The sequence below is a fragment of the Cavia porcellus genome, unplaced genomic scaffold (assembly GCF_034190915.1).
Source record: "Cavia porcellus strain 051 isolate PalLab524CR breed Dunkin Hartley unplaced genomic scaffold, mCavPor4.1 scaffold_13, whole genome shotgun sequence".
Classification (NCBI taxonomy): Eukaryota; Metazoa; Chordata; class Mammalia; order Rodentia; family Caviidae; genus Cavia; species Cavia porcellus.
In genome coordinates, this window is record NW_026947496.1 from 71,925,203 (window position 1) to 71,946,717 (window position 21,515).

General features: G+C 43.4%; 1 protein-coding gene across 5 annotated transcripts in view; it reads left to right on the forward strand.

The window, feature by feature from the left end:
- Positions 1-21,515, forward strand: part of Glb1 (galactosidase beta 1) — a 122,584-nt gene that overhangs the window by 57,827 nt on the left and 43,242 nt on the right. For 4 of the 5 annotated variants that reach the window (XM_063260443.1, XM_063260440.1, XM_023566549.2 and 1 more), the window contains 5 exons: positions 7,308-7,488; positions 11,479-11,537; positions 14,093-14,214; positions 14,301-14,341; positions 19,247-19,359. In XM_063260443.1, the coding sequence (XP_063116513.1) occupies positions 7,308-7,488; positions 11,479-11,537; positions 14,093-14,214; positions 14,301-14,341; positions 19,247-19,359 (516 nt within the window). The remainder of the gene's footprint in view (positions 1-7,307; positions 7,489-11,478; positions 11,538-14,092; positions 14,215-14,300; positions 14,342-19,246; positions 19,360-21,515) is intronic. The other variant, XM_063260442.1, reaches the window with a different exon arrangement.

Below are 21,515 nucleotides of genomic sequence, written 5' to 3' on the forward strand. Positions count from 1 at the left end.
CTCCCCATTTTCTTCCCCCTCCCTTCTCCCTCTTCCTCTCTCTCCCCTGCACCACTTAAGCAGGGGCTAGAAGTGTAGCTCAGTGGTAGAGTATGTATGTATGCATTGCATGTATGAGGCCCTGGGCTCAGTCCCCAGAGCCAAAACCAAAAAGAAATGGAAAAAAAAAAAAAAACCCTAACCAAATTGTGTGTATCCATGTATTATAAGCCTGTTAGTTTTAAAATGTATTATGTAGTGACAATAATAGATAAATGAGGCTTGAAAAAGTGAGATTGTGAGAAGAAAACCAGGGTTGGATTGGGATGTGGGGGCGGGTAGAAAAGCACCCACGTACAGAGGCTAGGAGCTCACCTATCTGCTAACGGTGCCTTTAAAGTTAGCTCTGAGCTTCTTGGCAGCCACTGATAAAGGGAGACACACTCAGTTAAGTAGCTCTTAGGAGAAGATGAGGAGAAAAGAACCTTACTAGCATTTGCAAAACTTTCTTAGCGCTGAACACAACTATTTCCAAAGGAATATTCATAAGACTTAGCAAAATCAGCCGGGAGAACATGGCGGACAGACAACAGCAACTACCGGAGGCTCTCTGAAAGGCTCGGCTCAGAGGTCAGGAATGATGCGGACTAAGGAGACATGAACCGGTAGAGATATGCTCTGCTGACTCAGGAACGAACTGGGCTGAGAGAATCCAACTTAGAATACAGTCCTGGCGCTAAAATAGGAACAGAAAAGACTCAGTGTGGAGGCTCGACCCCGCACCATTGGAAACCGCGATTTAGGTTTCCCGCCGCCCGGCGGCTGGCTGCCTCCACAGCGGCTCGGCAAGGAGAGACGCGCAGAAGCTCTGGGAACGGGAGTCTGCGAACGGAGTCGGAAACAGGACGGACAAGGAGGCATATACGAAAACTGACTGGTGGCGAGGTGAGTGAGAGAAACTGACCCCCTACCACAGTTTGACTCCAGCGGAGGACTTTCTGGGCTCGGGCAGTCCTGTAAAGAGCAGGGCGCGGTGGCGACTCCAGCCACACATTCCCCTCTCGGACGGGATTGGTGAAAAGTGCCTGGCCTGCGTGACGCTGCAGGCGGACTTGGTAGGCTGGCCTAACCCAGATCCCAGAGCCTGACGGTGGCCCGGAGGGGCGACTGACTCCCGCGTAGGCTGCCTCCTCCACAACTCCCTGGTGCGCAGTGGTGGGCGGGAACAACTAGCCAGCGAAATTTGATCAGGCTGTGGCTGACAGGCAGGGAAGCCGGGCCTCCTATGTAAGCTTGCATTTTATAAGGAACAGAAAATATGGGGAAGGGAAGCAACAAGAAAGGCTCCTTGGCCCCCAATTCTGAGAAACAGGCAGTAGTGGACACCGCACCAATATACATTAAGCGCCATATAGAGAGCCTCATAGACCAATTCAGAAATGAAGTTATCAACGACCTGAAGCTAGAAGTATGCAGAATAGTTAGAGAAATGCTAAGCACCACCCAGGAAAAAACAGATGGTAGAATGGAAGAACAGAAAAAGAGGGGAGAATTGCTTGATGGAGAAAACAGAGAAAGCGTTGAGTATGTGAAGCAGGTTCAAAGGGACTATCAAGAAATTAAGAAGTCTATCCAAGACTGGCATAACAGCTTGAAAGAAACTAAGGACAGACTATCTGAACTGGCGGGCAGACTTGTAATATGGGAGAATGAAATGAAAAACTTCTTAAAAATAACAAAGAAACAAACAGCAATAATACAAAGACAAGAAGATGATAAGAGGAGCCATAACTTAAGGATTAAGAACATAAAAGAAGAAGTAGGAACACAAACAAGTGAACTACAAAAGCCACTCACAGAAATAATCTAGGAGAATTTTCCTAATTTAGCAAAAGGTAAAGATACTCAGATGTATGAGGCATACAGGACCTGAGCTACCTACAACCCTAACAGAGAAACACCCAGGCATATAATAATAAAAATTCCAGAAATTCAATACAAGAACAGAATATGAAAAGCTGTAAGAGACAAGAAACAGACCACTTACAAGGGAACACCCATCAGAATTACAGCAGATTTCTCTTCACAAACCATCAAATCACGAAGAGCATGGTGGGAAATAATTCAAGCTTTGAAAGATAATAATCTCCAGCCAAGATTGAGATATCCTGCACAACTGTCCCTGGAAATTGATGGAAAAACGAGGTGCTTCCAGGATAAAGAGGAACTGGGGGAATTTGCAACCACCAATTCAACCCTACAGAAAGTATTGCAGGATATTCTAAAAAAGAAAAATACAAAGAACCCAGAAATAGTGGCGGGGAGGCCACAACGAATGGAGCAGAGAACAAAATGAAGAAGACAAACTGACAGCTACTGACAGAAAAAGAGCTCAACAGAAACGAGACAGAGAAGATTGGATGGTAGGAACAGCTATTTTGGAGAAAATGACATCTTAATAGGTAATACTGATTTAGTACCATCTTGTTTTGAAGTCTCATCTAGCTTTTGTTCTTCTGTCTCCAATGGTCTAAACAGATTGTATCTTATTGGATTTTATTATGTACGATAGTATAATCAAAAACCTTTTAAAGACAAGGAGAATATACAGAAACCATTGTTCATTTTCTGTTAGTCGATTCTAAATACTCTATAATGCTGTCATTCTCTTAAATGGTTTTACATTGTTTTGATATACTTAATGCTACAGTATACGAAGTTGTACTCAAGGACTTCAAGGAAAGAGTCTATGTGGTAACACTTTTGGGTCGGAATTATCTGGTGGTGAAACACTATTCTGCTTAAATGGTTATGTATTGATCTGCCCTGTTTCGCTGTTGTGCCCTCTTTTTTCTCAATCTCCACTCCATTATTTACTTTTTTATTTTTATCCGTTTAATTAAATGGAAAAAAATAGCAGGATATAATATAGTAACCCACTTTGACTTTCTATTATCTCGATTTGAAGCCCTGTATTACTCTCACCATCTTGTTTTTGACTGAGGTTCCTCTATTCTGTTTTGCTGAATAGTATCAGGTTCGAAAGTTTAGGCATCAGCTGAGAAGATAATGAGATTCATTATAACGCCTATTCTCATTGACTTTTATGTACTTTTGAAGACCTACAATGTCTCCAATGTTTTGGTTTTGTCGGTTTTGTTCTTTACTGTTTTGTTCAATTGTATTACAACAAATGATATAGGCAATTCTATTAGATAGCGGGAGGCATTATGGTAACCATTGTTGATCACCTTGTATTATGTTTTTATATTATCTATTCTGTCCACCCTTTTGACTTGACCGATTCTGTTCTGATATGTCACATTTGATTTTACTCTCTTCCAAAAGAGCAATAAGAACCGTGGGAGCAATGAAACCCAAAATGTGTAATAGTCATTGTACAAAAGAGAGGAAAAGAAAGTGCTCTAAACTATATAACTGCATGTATATTTAAGTGTATAAGATAGAAAATGATATCACAGAGTTTTATTGGATCATTGAACAGAACTGTTTGCAGTATCATTGTTGGAATGTCCACTCTACAAGCTTTAATTTTGTGACTTGAACAATTATTTCTAAGATGGCAATATGTAATCCATTAACTAGTGATTTCCTACTGCGCATTTTTTTCTTCTGTAAATCTGTATAACTTGTACCCCTTCACTTTTTTTTTTTTCTCTTTTCTCCTTAAATAAAAAATTAAAAAAAAAAAAAGACTTAGCAAAATCAACCAAGGGCTTTTCTACTCTCTATGAGCAGCAAATAGATTCTCTTTCAGGTTAGCTTCATGGCTAGCAAAAAACATGGCACTGGGGCGTGTTTGGGTGCTACAGTCTGTCTGCTTCTTGTACATATAATATGAAAGAATTTCTGGAGTGCTCTGAGAAAATGGCCATTGATAAAGCCCTTGGGGAGCAGGACTGGGCAGATGATAATGGCTGTGTAGCCAATTTTCTGTCATTGTGAAATAATGTCTGTGAAAGTCAACTCATAAGGAGGAAAGACTTAAAGTTTACAGTTGTAGAAGTGTCAGCCACCGTGGGCCCGTTGGTAGCACAGTGCATTGTGGTGGGAACACGTAGTGGAGGAGACTGCTTGCCTCTTGATGGCTAGAAGAGAGAGGAAGACGCTGGGAGCCATGGCATCTCCTTTGAGATCATAACCCTAAGCCTACCTTCCAGTAGTGTCATAGCCTGTCCCTGGCTTTTAACACATGGACTCTCAGGGAGCATTTCAAATCCAGATTATAACCATGGCATTTAGTTCATTTTGTTACTGTTCATTTCCGGACTCACTTGGGCCAATTTAAGCTTTGATTCTCCCTACCCTTTCCTCTACCCCAGCTAAGTGCTTTCCTTCCAGGATGACCAGGAGGGGGAACTTTCTGGACTCTCCTCAGTCTAGCACCTCTTTCCTAGGGGCTCACACTTTCTCATGCATATGTCTGCAGACATGTTTTTCCAGGATCACAAAATTTATAATTTTTACAGTTTGAAATTTATGATTGGATACTTTTTAAAACTTCTGTGAAATTGTGAGAGGTGATGAGCATGTGCATGCTGGCCATGTACACACATGGTAAGATGAGCCATTATGCTGAACACCTGTATGCCACTTCCCAGGACGGGAAGCAGCCCCGGCCAGCACACACTGCGGCTTCCCTGGGCCCTTTCCACTCATGCCGTCCCCCACTCACTGCTCTGGTGACCACAGCATCTTGCTTTGCTTTAATGTTTTACCGTGTCTGTGTGTACTCAGACTTCATAATTTGACCACTTTGGAATTTTCTGTAGCAGATTATATCATGTCTAGTTTTTAGTGTTGTACTTTTTTCATTCAGCCTTTTTTTTCTAAGATTCTTTGGTGTTTTGGATAGAGCTAAATTTCATTTTGTTGCTTGAGGCCCATATTATTTCTTCTTTTTCTTCTTCTTCATCTTCTTCATCGTCGTCTTCTTCTTCTCCTTCTCCTTCTGCTTTCCTCCTCTTCCTCCACTTCCATCTCCTTTTTTTTTTTTCTTTTCCCTATGGTACACTTTTCAACTTTTTGTTGTTGTTGTTGTTGTTGTTGTTGTTGTTAAAGGCAGGAAAAGAAATAGGCTTAACAGAGCAAGTTTGGGCTAAGTAAATATAGGAAAAGAAGAATACCCTACAGCGTGAAGGTGGGCTGCCTGGCAAGAGAGAACACAGTGGCCAAAACCTTTTTGTCTTATAGCCTGTCCTTCCCCAACTATAAAATTTTAATACTTTGTATATTACAAACCTATCTATCTCTCTGTAACTCAGTATGTAGCCCAAGCTAGCCTTGAACTCAGGGCTACCATGCCTGGCCTATATATGTGCTTTGTATATGAAGAGAATATTTTTTTTAATCCTATAAGAATATAGTTTTCAGTTGGGCATGGTGGCACATGCCTGTAATCCCAGCACTTGGGAGACAAGCAGGAGCATCATTGCAAGTTTGAGGCCAGCCTGGGCTACCTAGCGAGTCCAAGGCCAGCCTGCACTACAAAGTGAGATCCTGTCTCAAGAAAACAAACAAAAAAAGGAATTGGTTTCCATTGCCTGGAGATGCTGTCCCTCTTGCAGGAGAATGTGTGCTTCAGCACTATTGCCATTTTATACCCAGTAACTCATTGTTGTAGAACTATTCTGTGCACTGTAAGATATTCAACAGCGTCTATGGTCCTTACCCATAAGATACCATTAGCCACCTCCGCTCTAGTGGTGACAATCCAAAATGTTTCCACTGGTGTCTCCTGGGGGAGGGCAGAAGAGAAGTTGGTTTAGAAGCACTGATGTTGTTGAGCACAAACCAAGTGTTGCTAAGGGAGCACAAAGCCAGGACTGCCCTGATGTTTGATAGCAGATAATCAGTTAACAATGGTTCATCCATGTCCAGCACCCACCCTTTTTACTGCCTTGGAGAGTCTGTGTAATGTATTAAGGGGAAGAAAGCAGTTATAACTGGTACAAATAATACAATTTTTGAGGAAAGACCCTGTAGTTTGTATAAATCTGGGAGGCTATCTACAGAAGTCGTTACAGTGATTATCTGTGAACGGTGGGTTTAGCAGATGATTTTTGCCTTGTCTTTTCATTTTTCTCTTATTTTCTAACATTTCTACTATGGGAAGGTATTACCTATGAAATATTTAAAGTATCTATTATAGGAGATAGTATAGGAGAGATTATCACTAAAGTCCCAAAACCAATTTAGAATTTATCTAGAGAGCTAGGCTCCAGCCGCACTGCGGTCTGGAGTTTATGTTTGTAATCTCAGGGATAAATTACTGGAATTCCAATAAGTAAATTTCAGTCTATTACTCCAGTGCAACCCACAGTGAGAATAAAGAGAAACATATGTATCTACAGTTGTGGGGAGCTAAGGGAGTCCTAAGTCTAATAGGAACAATGGATAACGGAACAAAGGCCCCAACCCAGGGCCGAACTTGGATTTTATTAATTCGTGAAGAGGAGAGTGGCTCAGGTTGAATGACTGTGAGAGTGGTGGAAAGTACATGAGTGCTGTGAGCTGGGCTAGGTCGGAGGCACAACGGTACCTCTGCAACATACAGAGAGAAAGGTATGTAGAAAGAGTACCGAATTCTGGTAACAGGTAGCCTCTAAGTTTTTAGGAATATGCATAACACAGTTTGAGGAAGTATCATGTGTTTTGGGGACAGTGCCTCAGCTTTGATGCCTGGCCTTTCTGCTCTGAGATGTCATGGGTTCTTTCTTTCTTTCTTTCTTTCTTTCTTTCTTTTTTTTTTTTTTTTTTATCAGTACTGGGGATTGAACTCACCACTGCGTGCTTCCAAGGCCAGGTGCTTATGCTGCTGAGCTAAATCCCCAGCATGGGTTCTTTCTTGAACCTCAGTCCTATCCAACAGTGTGGTGTGTCTCTACCTAGCTCATACTTAGTAGTCCTTAGTAGTTAGGGTTAGGCTATACATGGAGCATCACTGATCTATTACAATGCTTCAAATGCTACACATCAGCCCCTTTGCTAGACCCCATTTGCATTGCTTAAAGCCAATTTATTATGAGGAATTAGGGCAAAGTTTAGCCTGGAGACAAAAGATCTTCTTTCAAGGAGAGTGGTCCTGGGGGTCCTCCACAGAATTTGTTTTCTTTTTCCTCTAAGTAGGAGAGGAAGGGTTAGTACAAAGTGAGCTTTTATGCTGAATTGCTCTTGGGAAAATTAGTTGTGTGTCATCAAGCCATTTTGTCTAAGTGGGTTCTCAGATATTTTTCCACCACAAAGATTGCACTAGAAAGACTACACTGGCATCTACTAATTTCTTCCTCCTCTTTTTAAATTTGCAGGTTGAAAATGAATATGGCTCCTACTTTGCCTGTGACTATAACTACCTGCGTTTCCTACAGAAGCACTTCCATTACCATCTGGGTGATGATGTACTTCTGTTCACCACTGATGGGCCGAGACAAGAATATCTGCGGTGCGGGACCCTGCAAGGCCTCTATGCCACAGTGGACTTTGGAGTAGGTCAGTGCTGGTCATAGCAGAAAGCACATCTTCACATTGGCTTTTGGTTTAGTCACTTATGGGAGCAGCTGTTGTTTTAATAGGCCTGGGCAGTTTGGATGATACTTCTCAGATTTTCCTTTATTAAGTGTGCCAGTTAGCTTTGTGTGACTATAACAAAATACTCAAGATCTTCAATTTAAAAAGAGAAGTGTATTTTCTCTTATAGTTTTGGCAGCTTCAGTCCATAGTTATTTGTCCTGTTTCTTTTTGGCCTGTGGTAAGGTGGTTATGTCACAGGAGGAGCACTTGGTAGAAGAGTACCATTCATTTCATGGCCAGAACCCTAAAGAGAATAAAAGACTGGGGTCTCACTGTCCCCTTCAGAGCAGTACCACAGTGACCTAAAACCTCCCACTGGGTCCCACCTCTTAAAAGTTCCACCACTTCCCAGTAGCACTGTGCTTGGAACCAAGCTTTAAACACAAGGGCCTCTGGAGGACTTTATTGATTTATTTATTTTGGTTTTTGAGACAGGTCTTGCTATGTAGTTTGGGTTATCCTTGAACTCATTATGTAGCCCTGACTGGCCTTGAACTCACAGTGATGCTTCTACCTCATCCTCCTGAGTGCCAGGATTACAGGTGTGCACCCCAATGCCCTGCTGTTCTGGAGAACATTAAGAGCCAAATTGTAGCGTTAAGTAATAGATAAAATGGAATAATTATGCCCCCTCAGTTGCAAAAGATTATGTTACTTCAGCCTAGAGGAGAAACACTTCCAGATTAGCTTCATGTTTCTCACTGGTAGAGCCTTGCTGGGCTCTGGAATGTGCTTTTTCAGGCAAAATAAGTAAGGGGATGGGAGGTGCCAGCTGGGAGAAGCTCTCCCTTCCTGCTCTTGCCTGCGGCCATCTCTATGCTCTCTGCCCTTTCTCTGTTCTCTGGATCCTCACATCTCAGTAGGATGCTGGGGGTCAGTTGTGGCTAAGTGAAAATCAGCTGGTGGCTGGTGTGACACTGTCAGCCCTCAGGACAGGAAACTTACCTGACATCTCTGTTGTCTTTCTGTAGCCTGTGGATTGAGTTGCCACATGCTACAGAAATTGCCTGGCCAGACAGGATTCTGTGGTTCATGTGCTGCAGAGATTCAGCAAATGAAAGTTCTCAGTGAACTGGCAGTGTGGCCAGGATGAAATGTCACTCTTAATTTAGGTTGAGAGCAGGTAAATGTGGAACACGATCCTAATTAGGATGTGAGGCCCAGGTTTTCTTTGTTTTGTTTTGGTTTTTGCTGTAGGGACATTACTGAGATGGTTATAACCTTGAAACAGAGCTTGTAGATTCAGCTATTTTATTGGTGTTAATGTTCTGACCTTCATAATAGTTATTGTGCTTTCTAAAGGATGTTCTTGCTCTTTGCAAACACACATTGAATATTTAGAAGCAAAGGGACATAATATCGGCAGCTTATTCTTCCTTGGTTCAGGAAAAAAAGTTATATTTTTATATAGAAAGAGAAACTGATAAATGTGCTAAAGTGCCAACAACTGGGGAATCTTGGTGAAGGGAACTTGAGAGTTCTTTGTACTACTTGTACAACTTTCTATGAGATGGAAAATATTTCAAGATAAAAATTACCCCCTCCCGAAAAACCCCAGCTCTGCAAGTAGCACAAAACCCCTTGCATTCTCCCAGTACAACATAAGCCATTTCTAGCACATCGCAGAACCCACGCTTGTCTTGAGAGGGACCTCTCAGAGACTGAGATGCAGGAATTAGACTGAGGTCACTTTTTTTCTTTTCTTTTCCACCACTGGGAATTAAACCCATGGACAGTGCATGCTAGGGAAGGACACTGCCACTGAACTATATCCCTAGCCCTTTCTTTTTATTATATATTGAGACAAGGTCTTGTTATTATTCCCGGGCTGGTCTTGAACTTGTGATCCTACTGTGTTAGGCTTCTGAGCCACTGTGCTGAAGTTGCATTTTTATAGATGTTCTGTATTACCTACCGGACGGAGAAGCACTGATGCTAAGTGAATTGAGTGTATCTAGAAACATGGTCTGTTGCTCAGGGTGTTGAGTGGGGTACCTGCTCTACACTGAGCTGTAAAGCAAGTGGCTTGCTGGTTTCCTCCTGGCTTGGTTGCCTCCCATCACCGTGATGAAAGAGCTCAGTATTTTTCTATTGGGAGGAATATATCGAAGATTATCCTGAATTTGTTGTAAGTGTGGTTTGTATAAGGAAAGAACAGTGTGACTTTTCCTGCTGGGGTTGAATAATAGGTATACTGCAAGGCCATTGTTCCTGTGGCAGGTGGGTTGACTTCCAGCCAGCACCATTCATTAGTGTGACAGAGGGACCTTGACCACTGAGGAGCAAGGGCAGCTATTGAGAGAAAGCTCATAAGGACAGAACATGTTTCAAGATCTGGATGCCACCTCGTGCTTAGTAATGAGAACTACAGTCGCACAGTGAACAAATCTGTTCTTTCTAGGCGAACCTCTCTCCCCAAAGCTGGCTTTATAGAGATGCACAAGGTGAACATCAGGCACGGGGTTAATGGGGGTTCGTATGGGGGGCGTCACTTCCACCCAGCCTGCCTGCCGTGGGAAGGTCTCCCAGCTCTGAGTATGTAGATACTCACCCTTTGCTCTTTCACTGACATAAGGCTGCCCATCACCTCTCCTTGGGGAAATTCTTTTTCTTTTTAGAAGAGGAAAGAACACAGAAATCTGGGAGGCAAGATAACATACATCATCCTAATGGGGTGTTTCAAAATGTTGGGAGTAGGTGGTCTGAAGTGACCGATGGTATATGTGTTGGTTACTTTTCTGTCACTGCTGAGATAAAATACCTCATACCCAAAATGAAGGAAGGAAAAGTTTATTTAGTTCACTGTTTGTGGAGGCTTCAGTCCATACTCAGCTGGCTCCAAGGCAGGGAGGTGTGACTGAGGGGCAGCTGTTCACGATGGCTGGGTACCATACCAAAAACGAAAAAGGCAGAAGGGGCAGGAGAACAAGCCTCTTCTCCTCCCTTATGTTGTAAGCAGGCTACCTCCACCCTGGGCTGGTGTAGCACTCACACCACCCTGTGCCCTCTGTGCAGAGGCTGAGGATGTTTACAAAGTACGGACTCTGGCTCCCTGCTGAGTGGCTTAGTTAAATTTCTGAGCTCCTCAAGTTGACACAATGTATCAGCCATTACAGGGTACAAGTGACAATTTGGGGTATGCTCCGTTGTTCAAGGATAAACACAGTGAGGCCACTCTCTTGATTGTCTATTAGCTGGCAAATATTTGTGCACTATTTTGTATGCTGCATGGAGGCTGCGGGGATGCATCTTCTGAGCAGCCCCATCCTGTAGGGAGCATGTAGATCAGCCAGCTGCCCAGGGAGAAATGCGTAGACAGATGAGTACGCAGTTGCATGCCTGAGGCCCTGGGGAACACAGCTGGAGAAGCCAGGACTACAAGGTGAATGCCTGAGAGGTACAGCCAGGGGAGACCTACTCAGAGAGGAAGTGGTATTCTGTGGTCCCTATACATCCCTCAGGCGGATGTCCCACTTCAGGGGTGTCCCAGTCCCATGGGTGTGTGGGAAGGGGCAGGGGACCTGCCTCAGTCAGTTTGGGCTGTTGCCACAAAATACTGGTGGGGTCACTGCTTACAGTGCCAGAGGCTGGGCAGTCCAAGTCCAAGGAGGGTCTGTTCCCTGCTTCAGAAATGTACTTTCTTGCTGTGGCAGAGGGGATGGATATCACTGGAGCATGTTTTGTAAGGACATCAAATCCCATTCTTGGTGGCAGAGTTCTCATGACTGAGTGACTTCCCTAAGTCCCCATAAATCCCTCCAATTACACTGGGGAATAGATTCCAACTGACAAACTCTGGAGAGACACTGCATTCAGACCATGGCAGGGTGGCAGGCCATGGCCCATGAGAGCTCATTACACCTTGGCATTCCTATGACTGACCTTTCTTTTCACTCCTGTAATTTTCAGGCAGCAACATCACAGACGCTTTCCTGGTCCAGAGGAAAGCTGAGCCCAAAGGACCCTTGGTAAGAGTTGGGAGTGAGGTGCAAAGACTGTTGACTTGTTAACAACCACAACCCCAGGTGCCAGGGAGGGAGGTGGCATGCTGAAAAAGGTAATGGGCAACTTGGGAGGCTGATACAGGAGGATTGCTAGGAGTTTGTGGCCAGCTTGGGCTACATAGTGAATTAAAGGCCAGCTTGGACTGTGTAGCAAGACTCTGTCTCAGAAAGGTTGGGGAGACTTACAGATTCTTAGTTTGCTGGCTCTGAAATCAGCAACTGAGGGGCTGTGGGGACATAGCCCTTTTGGACTCATGAGTGACAGCATAAACAATGTGTGGGTGCCTTGTGCTCTGGAACTGAGGCCTTGTGCTTCAGAGGCACAGAATGCGGAATAATATGAATGGCCAGGGCAACTTCCATAACTGAACCTGTGTCTCCTCTTCATGAGGTCAGGGAACAGACATCACTCCCCAGGTGGGTCATGCAGCCCAGCAGTGGCTGGGAATGGCTGGGCTGGAGTCTGGCTTAGGTTGGTGTCTTCTGAGAGTGGTTTGTGCCAGAGAGATGGGTTTCTCTAACTTCCAAATGTTTAGGGATCACTTGGGGATCTAATGAAGATGCAGAACTCAATCTGCTGGGTCTGGGTAGAGCAGGAGGGGCTGCATTTCCAGTGTCAGTCTGTGACATTGAGGATGCACTTTGCTGTCCTCCCTCGGAGTCAGGGGGCTTGATGTCTTGCTATGGAGGCTTCTAGGAGGAAGTGACGGCAGGGTCCCGGTGGCCCTAGACAGCCTATCAGCCCTTCCTGCTCTCTGCCCTTCCCATGCTCAGCAGGGTGATTGTGGTCACTCGGCCCCATGTGAGGGCCCCCACCCCTGGCAGGCCCTGCTAGCAGCCCCTTTTCCAAGTCTGTGATGCTTTGTGAGCTGTGCAGGACCTACAGCCATAAACTTTGGGTGGAGCTATTTCCTGGAACCTCATGTGTCCAGGTTTTAGTTTTCCTCTTTAGAACAAGGGGTTGGCAGAGATTTGAATGATCAAGACAAAAGCATGAAGTTTGCTTTATGAAATACTTGGACAAATCTATCTCGTTATAAGTCAACTTGAGATCTCAAAGTCTGTATTCACACAAAGGATGAATCTGGGGGTTTTTTGTGTTTTGTTTTTTGTTTTTTTGGGGTACCAGGAACTGAACTCATGACCTTGTGCTTGTTAGGCAGGTGCTTGTGTTGCCGACCTAAATCCCTGGCCTGTTTGTTTTTGAGCCAGAGTCTCACTGTGTAGTTCAGGCTGGCCCTTAAACTCACTATGTACCTCAGGCTGGCCTCAAACTTGCAAGAATCCTCCTGCTTTGGCCTCCCAGATGCTGGAATTACAGGCATGTGCCACCATACCTGGTTTAGAACTAATTCTTTTATAAGAATATTTTACCCAGTGCTTTGCGTATCTAAACTTTTCTGCTGGGAAATGGTTAAGAAACGTAATATAAGAAAAGCTTTTTAGAAATATAGTTGTCCCTCAGTATCCATGGCGATTGGGTCTAGGACTCCTTCTCAGACACTAAAATCCACAGATGCTCCAGCCTCAATGTGTCCCTTCCCCTCCCACGCGCCCTTCTTCCTTCTGACCCTCTTTCCTTCCCTCCCCCCTGCTCCTCCCCATCCCCCTACCCCTCTCCTTCTCCCTTTTTCTCTCTTCTCTTTCCTCTCCTATCCTCTCCTGTCCTCTCCCCTCCTCTCTCCTCTTCCTCCTCTTTTCCTGTCTCTGTCTCTGTCTCTGTCTCTCTCTGTCTCTCTCTCTCTGTCTCTCTCTCTCTCTCTCTCTCTCTGTCTCTCTCAACAGGGTCTCACTACATAGTTCAGACTGTTCTTGAACTCACTACGTACCCCACCCTGACCTCGAATTTACAGCAGTCCTCCAGCCTCAGCCTCCTAAGTGCGGGGATTATAGGTAGGCGCCACCACATCCAGCATTCAACTTTCTTACGTAAATGGTTGTTGTATTTGCTCATGAACTACACACACCCTCCTGTGTACAGGATAACATATTCACAACAGGGCTGTAATTCTTACATCTTGCTGCCAGGTGGGCTGTGAACCGCCAGTGGTACACTCTCCAGTTGGGTGGTATGGGCAGTCCCATAGGACAGACATGCTTCTACCACTGGTTCAAGCTAGCAGGAACATATTAGTTTATGTCCAGTTTCCTTATGATGCTTACTACACTCTAAATACTATGTAAATGGTTGTCTTACTTTGTGATTTAGGGAATAATGACAAGAAAATAAGGCTGCACATGTTCAGCATAGTTTTTTCGCACACGTTTTTGATCTGTAGCAGGTTAACACCACGACTGTGGAGGCTGACTGTCCTTGTGTGAGATGAGGTCTCGTGGGGTTTGCACTCAAGGACTGGGTTTGGGCAGTGGCTTTATTGGATGTCTTCATTGGCCCCCAGCCTGGGAGAAGCTGCCAACCACTACGTCCCCGTGGCCCTCAGTGGAGTCGATGGAGTATTACAGGGATGCCTCAGCTTTTGAACGTCTGTCTTGAGTTCTACATTCTTCTCTCTTTCTAGATCAATTCTGAATTCTACACTGGCTGGTTAGACCACTGGGGTGAACGTCATTGGACAGTCAAGACCGAGGCTGTGGTTTCGTCCCTCTCTGATATGCTCGCCCAGGGGGCAAATGTGAACATGTAAGGGCACATTGCCTGAAGAGAGGGTGCCCTCAGTGACAATGGGCTCACAGTTAAGTACTGTGTGTTCTCTCCTTTCCTTGTAGGTACATGTTTATTGGTGGGACCAACTTTGCCTATTGGAACGGTAAGAGCAACTTAACATCTGTCTGTAGAAATGTACACAGTTTTGTATTCTTCATTTTGAGGAATGTACCTATAGACAGTTTTTGTTTTCTATTTTTTCATTCTAACTTTTCTAATATATAAGAATTACCTATTTTTTTTTAAAGAATTACCTATATAATCATTTTATTCTACTTTTTTTTTTTTTTTTTAAGAAACAAACCATGAGGACTGGAGATTTAGCTCAGCAGCATAAGCACCTGCCTGGGAAGCAGGAGGTTGTGAGTTCGATCCCCAATACATTGTGGAACGTCTTTTCACTCTGTCGGTGGTTTCTCTTACTGTACAGAAAGCTATTTATTTATTTATTTTTTGAGACAGAGTCTCATTATGCAATTCAAGCTGGCCTTGAGCTCACTTTGTTGTCCAGACTGGTCTCGAATTTACAACAATCTTCCTGTCTCAGTGTCTTGAGTGCTGAGAATTTTTTTTGTTTTGTACTGGAGATTGAACACACACCTCGCACTTGCCAGGTAAACACTTGTGCTGCTGAGCTAAATCCGCTGCCCACAAAAATTGTTTTAATAAGATGAGATCTCAGTTGTTGATTCTTTGTGACGGTTCCTATGTGATTGGGTTTTATTCATAAAGCCTTTGCCTATACCGATGTCTTCAAGAGTTCAACCTATTCTATCTTCAGTCTTTTTGGTTTAAAATAAGGCTGGCTAAGCAGGCTTGTGCTGCTGTAAACACGGGTACACTTACATTGCTGTGGCATGATGTTTTTAATCCTTCTGGGAAGATATCCAGAAGGAGAATAACAGGGTCAAATGGGACTTCTAATCCTAGTTTTTTGAGGAATCTCCACACTGATTTCTAGAGTGGTTGCACCCGTCTATACTCCTACCAACAGTGGAGAAAGATTCTTTCCTAGTCTGTGACTAGTGTATTTGTGCATATATTTTTTGTGGTCTCTCTCTTTTTTTTTTTTTTTAACATTTTGTTTATATACAATTCACATTCCATACATTCCACAATTTTAAATGAATTTAACTAAGTATATTCTCAAAGTTTTGCAGCCATTACTACTAATTCTATAATGTTCTCATTGCCTCAGAAAGAAATTCCAAACCTATTTATAGTCACTCCCCTCTCTTCTTCCTTCCAGCCCATGGAAAGAAACTAATCTCCCTGTCACTATGGATTTGTTTGTTCTAGATGTTTTATGTAAATAAAACCAGACAATGTAGGGTTTTTAAAAATCTGCTTTCATTTAGACTGATGTTTTCAAGACATATCCATGTAGTAGCATATATTAGTACTTCATTTTTTATTGGTAAATAATATGCTAATGTAAGGATTTAGAATATTTTGTTTACTCATTGGTTGGTAGACTTTTGGTTGTTTCTACTTTTTGCTTGTTATGAATGATGTTGCTGTTGCTGAAAACACTAATCTGTTTGGATCCCTGCTTCTGTTCTTTCGGGTGTTTACCTACAAGTAGAATTGCCAGGTCATGTAATCACTCTGTGTTTAGAGTTTAGGAACTGCCTTCATGTTTTCCAGAGTGTCAACACCATTTGCATTGCTGTACTTATTTTGTTTTGTTTTGTTTTTGGTAGGAAGAATTATGACAAATTTCTCTGTATTACAGTTAGACCAATTATGGTGTATTCCACACATTTCTCCCATCTGCATTTTTCTGTTGGAATCTTGAGGATGCTGGACTTTACATTTTAGAGGCACAGTTTGGAACTAAATCTTTCAGGACTTAAAACTGGATACAATGTATTGCAGCCAGGAGTGATGGTACAGGCCTGTAATCCAAGCTCTCCTAGAGGCCAAAGGGTAAAATCACAACTTTAAACCCAATTTAGCAACTTGACAAGACTCTGTTTCAAAGTGAAAGATAAAGAAAAGGGCTGGGGATGTGGCTCAGTGCAGAGGCTCTGGGTTCAGACTTCAGTACAAAAATAAACAGCAACAAAAACAAACATTTCAGCTTCTCCTTTGAATACTATTTTATAGGATGGATTGGCAAGAGAAAGACATTGCTTACAAACACTATCAGTTTACTCCTATTGTTAGAGTCAAGAAATGAAGATAAAATATAGATGTCAGTGCTTAAGAGACAGCAGGGTGCCAGAGTTGGTCACTGATACTTCAGATCATCTCTGTGTGTCTTCTGGGTCCAGTTAAGTCTTGGTGACATCTTTTCCATGAGCAGATGGGGATTCTACCTAGCCACCAGTGATTGCATTGACTCATGGACCAATCCAGAAAGATAGACTGTTATTTTTTGCAACTTTACACAGCACAATTTTAAAAAAAGTTATTGTTCTTAATATAGTCTTCTTAGAAAAAAAATCTTAGACAATACAAAAACTGTCACTCAGAAATTGAAAACTGTCCTTTGTCCTGTCCTCTGTTCTGTAATCAATAGAAGTCTCTCTTCTGTCACTGTTTTTTTACTTAGTTCTCATGTCAGTCTCATCTAGGGTAGAGTTTCATTGTTGTTGTTGTTTTCAGATTGAACCTATGACCTTCCCACTGACTGCTTTCCCAGCCCTTTATAACATTTAAAATTTTGAGTCAGGTCTCATTAAATTAGGTTTTTCAATTGCCCAGACTTAGTTTGAACTTGTAATCGTCCTGCTTCAGCCTCCCAGATAACTGGGATTATAGACATGTGCCTCCCTGCCCAACTAGGTTGGGGCTTTTTTTGGTTTTTCATTTCTCTTTTTTACTTTTCTCCCTCAGGTTGGGGAATACTTGGGGAGTATTGACACCACTTTAAAGATAAGAGTGTCTCAAAAAGAGAGACTGAGATTGATTGATTGACTGTGCTGGAAGAGCTGGAACAAAGATGTAGTCTTCATTCCCGCCTTTCATTTACTGGCCCGCCTCCCAGCCTGGGTGCCCTATCTCTGGAGTATCCTGGCTCAACTTGATTGAGTTGAGCTTTTCTGTCCCTACCTTAAGGGTGAGCAAGATGGAGTCTTCCCTTAAGATGTACACAGTTTAGTGCAGAGTGAGATATAGAAATGAGCTTGGCAGCACTGTCACTGCCACCTTAGGGGTGGAGGAGCCCCACAGACGGTGAGTGAGCTCCTGCAGCAAGGGATGTGGTTTTGGTTCCGTGTCTCACAGGAAGGGATGTATTGTAACCTGTGCTTCCTGAGGCAGGCAGACCTGTTGACTGAGTTGTTTCTGATCACTTCAGTTGGTTAGATGGTGTAGGTCTTTAAACATGGGGGTGCTATGCAGAGAATTTATGAAAAAGTCATTGGGGACTGCCCCAGCCCCAGCCCCAGCCTCACTCATTCAAATGCTCTTCCGTAGGATCACATGGGTTCCTCCATCATTTGTGAGCTGTGTCCAAGGAATTTATTACTTGTTATGAGTGAACTGTCATACTTCATGTCTCCTGTGCTTACCTCCTGTAAAAGATTCTCCTAGCATAAATCTATCTTCCTACACTCGTGTTATAATATGCCATACAAAGCCAAGGGAAAAGGGCACATCCTGCTGGTCCGAAGATGGCGGCAGCATCTTCACCTGGCAGTCTGCTGGAAATGCAGTCTCAGATCACACCCGGATCTCCTGAGGCAGAGTCTGCCATGGGGCTCAGATGTGAAGTTTTAGCAGGTTTCACATGTGACTCCTATGAGTGAGTGAGTTTTCAGAGAACTGTACTGTCCGGTGCTGCAGACCACTTCATCCCTGTGAACACTGTCTGTCACATGATCAGGAGCCTCTGGTGTGGACCTTACCCCTTGACAACAATTACAGGACACTGGCTTTTCTGGGCCTCTGTATGCATTTTTATGCGTTAGTCTTTGTTACAGGTCCAGTTCCCAGGGAAACAGACTCTGTTGGGATGAACCAACAGGAAGTTCCCTGGAAGTACTCCCAGGAGCACCACTCACAGCGGATCTCAGGGGTGTGGGGGGATCAGGCAGTCACGTCAGGCTTGCATGCAATTTCACACAGGCCTCAGCACATGCTAGGGTAAGCAGAGTTGGAGGAAGGGGCTGGCCCTGTGAGCACAGGCAGCTGGTGTTTCTGTCTGCACTGCTCAGCTATCAGACAGACGATAACCTTGTGTGGGGCAGCTGCGCAGAGGCCAATGCCAGAGGGGAATAACTGGTATCCAGGGTAGTGAGTGATTTGTCCTGGATGTGGATCCAAGGGGTCCACAATGGCCCCCTGTACACCCTGCAGATGTTACAGAGGCCGAACACTTGTGTCTGAATCTGTGGGGCTCCCGTGTGTCTGTAGTCATCTCTTGTGTTGTTTCATCTGTTTTATGCTGATCCCCAACCTGGTCATGTGTCTCCACCAAACCTTTTCTCAGCTGTACAGTAGGAGGCCATGAGAAGGATCAGAGACTGCAAGGCTAACAGCAGTGTGGGTTGTATCATAAGCCCTACGATTGCTGCTTGTGATACAGGAGCAGATTTTTGTGTCAGCTTCAGGTTGCCTTCTTGCCCCTAGAAGGGAAGTATGTTAGGATCACAGCTATGAGCTTCAACAGAGAAAGAAAGTATGCTGGAAGAGTGCCCTGTAAATTCCAGGGTGCTTGGCAAGTGCCACCTGTGGGAAGAAACTTGTTCCTCTGAATTTGCATCCTGAGGAACACCTCAGTGTCTCTTTACAATTAACTCTATTTGGGGAGGGCAGGGTCTCACTGTGCAGTTCAGGGTGGCCTTGAATGCACTATGTAGCCCACAATGGTCTCATACTTAGTAATTCTCCTATCTTCCAAGTGCGGGGCCTACAGATGTGTACCACCATGCCAGGCATTTTAACAATTAATTCTGATTTTCCTTATTTCTCCTCCCCACCATTCTGAGCCCATGAGTCCTAAAGAACTTATCCCAGGGGAGGGCTTTGTAGTAAGTAGTGGCACATTTTTGTCTTTTAGGAGCCAACACACCCTATGCAGCACAGCCTACCAGCTATGACTATGATGCCCCACTGAGCGAGGCAGGGGACCTCACTGAGAAGTATTTTGCTGTACGAAGTGTTATCCAGAAGGTAAGTGCTTCATACAGATGGCAGTGGGCTGGGCTTGAGCAGAGCCTGCTTGCTCTCAGTGTGGCAGCTGTAGATGACTTCTTGCCAAGGACCTCCCTATGAAACATGGATGAAGGGAGGCCCCCCTTAGCACGAATGATCCATGGTCAAGCTCCTCTTACTGATCTATTAAACTGTAAGCAGCAGTTAGGGAATTTGGTTGTATCGTGACGAGTAAAAAGAACATACAGGCTAGACATGGTGGCACAGGCCTGTCATCCCAGCACTCTGGGAGATTGAGGTGGGAAGATAATGAGTTCAAACCCAGTGTGTGCAACTTAGCAAGACACTGCCTCAAATTTAAAAAATAAAAAGAAGACTTGGGCTGTAGCTCAGTCAGTGTCAAAGCCCTGGGTTCAATGCCTAATACCAACAGGGAAAAATAAAGAACATATAAACCATCTGCTAGATCAGGGATATAGCTCAGTGGGTGCCAGCCTAGCACATAGGAGGTCCTGGGTTCAACTCCTGGCACCACAGAAAATTTAAAAAATAAAAACAAGCCATCCAGGTCAGACCCTGAGACATACATGTCCAGTCCCATAATTTATACTAAAGGCAGGGAAATGCACATCCATTTAGATAGCTGACTAGGAGGAGAAACAGTCTGGAGGCTGACACACTGTGAGATGGGAGCTGGGCAGAAAAGAGTGCTGCTTCGTGTTCTATCTGGGGTTTCTGCAGCTTCCTCTTGGCCTGCTCCTGAGCTGCCAGCACCAGCAGCCTCTGAGGCACCTACGGCTGCCAGGTGGGGTTTCCTGTCTTTGTGGTGGGTTAAAAAAAACCCACAATTTTTCTGCTCAGTCACCTGAGTTTTGAAGATAAAAAACAAAGGCTTTGTGCCTATAAATGGTAAGATTTTTTTAAACTATGATGTAGTCTCAATTTTAAACACATCTTAAAGTTTATATTATGAAATATTCTAAAGATGTAGATAAATATGATCTAGACTTTTTTTTCTTTTCAATATTAGAGAGTCAACCTAGGGCGTTGCACTGAGCTACAACCTCAGCCCTTTTTTATTTTCTATTGTGAAAAAGATGTTCTCTAAATTGCCCTGGATTGGCTTGAGCATGGGATCCTCTTGCCTCTGGCTCCCTAGTAACTGGTATTATAGGTGTGCACCATTATGCCCAGTTTAATTACTGTTATGAATTGTCTGTTGTCTGTTTCACCTTATAAAATTGTCTGTTTGAGGTAAATTCTCAAATGTGTGGTTACATTGTTGCTCATGTTGTTATTTTCCTATGGATTCACTCTGCAGAAGTTGAAATAACATTTCCCAAGTCTCTCTTACATGTTCTATTTCAAAGTTTCTGTGCCTTCATTTTTTATTTCCTTCTTTATTTGAAGCTTAGCTTTTTAATTTTTTAAAATATATTTTAAAATATTCTAGTGTTTCTGAGACAGAATCTCACAATGCGATTCAGACTGGCCTTGAACTCACTGTGTACCTCAGGCTGGCCTCAAACTCATGGTGATCCTCCTGCCTCAGTTTCCTGAACGTGTATGCCACCACGCCCAGCAGAAGTGTGGTTTTGAATAAGTACACATAAATATTTTTCTGCTTTGTTGATTCTTGACATATTTGCATTCTGATTATAGAGAATGTACTTTATATGATACCAGTTGTTGAGCCCTGTCTTGGAGGCTGACATGTATCAGTATTTTTTTTTTTTTTTGTCTTTTTCGTTTTTATCGGTACCAGGGATCGAACTCACGACTGCCTGCTTGCAAGGCAGGCGCTTATGCCGCTGAGCTAAATCCCCAGCCCCATGTATCAGTATTAATAAGTAGTCATTGTGTTCTTGGAAAAAATGCATAATTTACAATTGTCAAATATAATATTCTGTATCCATGCTTGTTAGATGAAAGCCTTTTAATGCTGTTCTGGATATCTCTGATATGCTTCTCAACTTTTTGTCAGCTTATTTTATTATTTATTGAGAAAATTATTATTTCTCCTGTGTTTATCAGTGAGGTTATGTTATTAGGTGAAATTATTCAGTATAATTTGTACCCTTCCATCTCTAATAATGGCTTGAGCCTTAAAGTACATTTTGGCTGTTGTTACTTAATAGAGCTTACTTGCATTCTCTTTTTAAATTTATTTATTT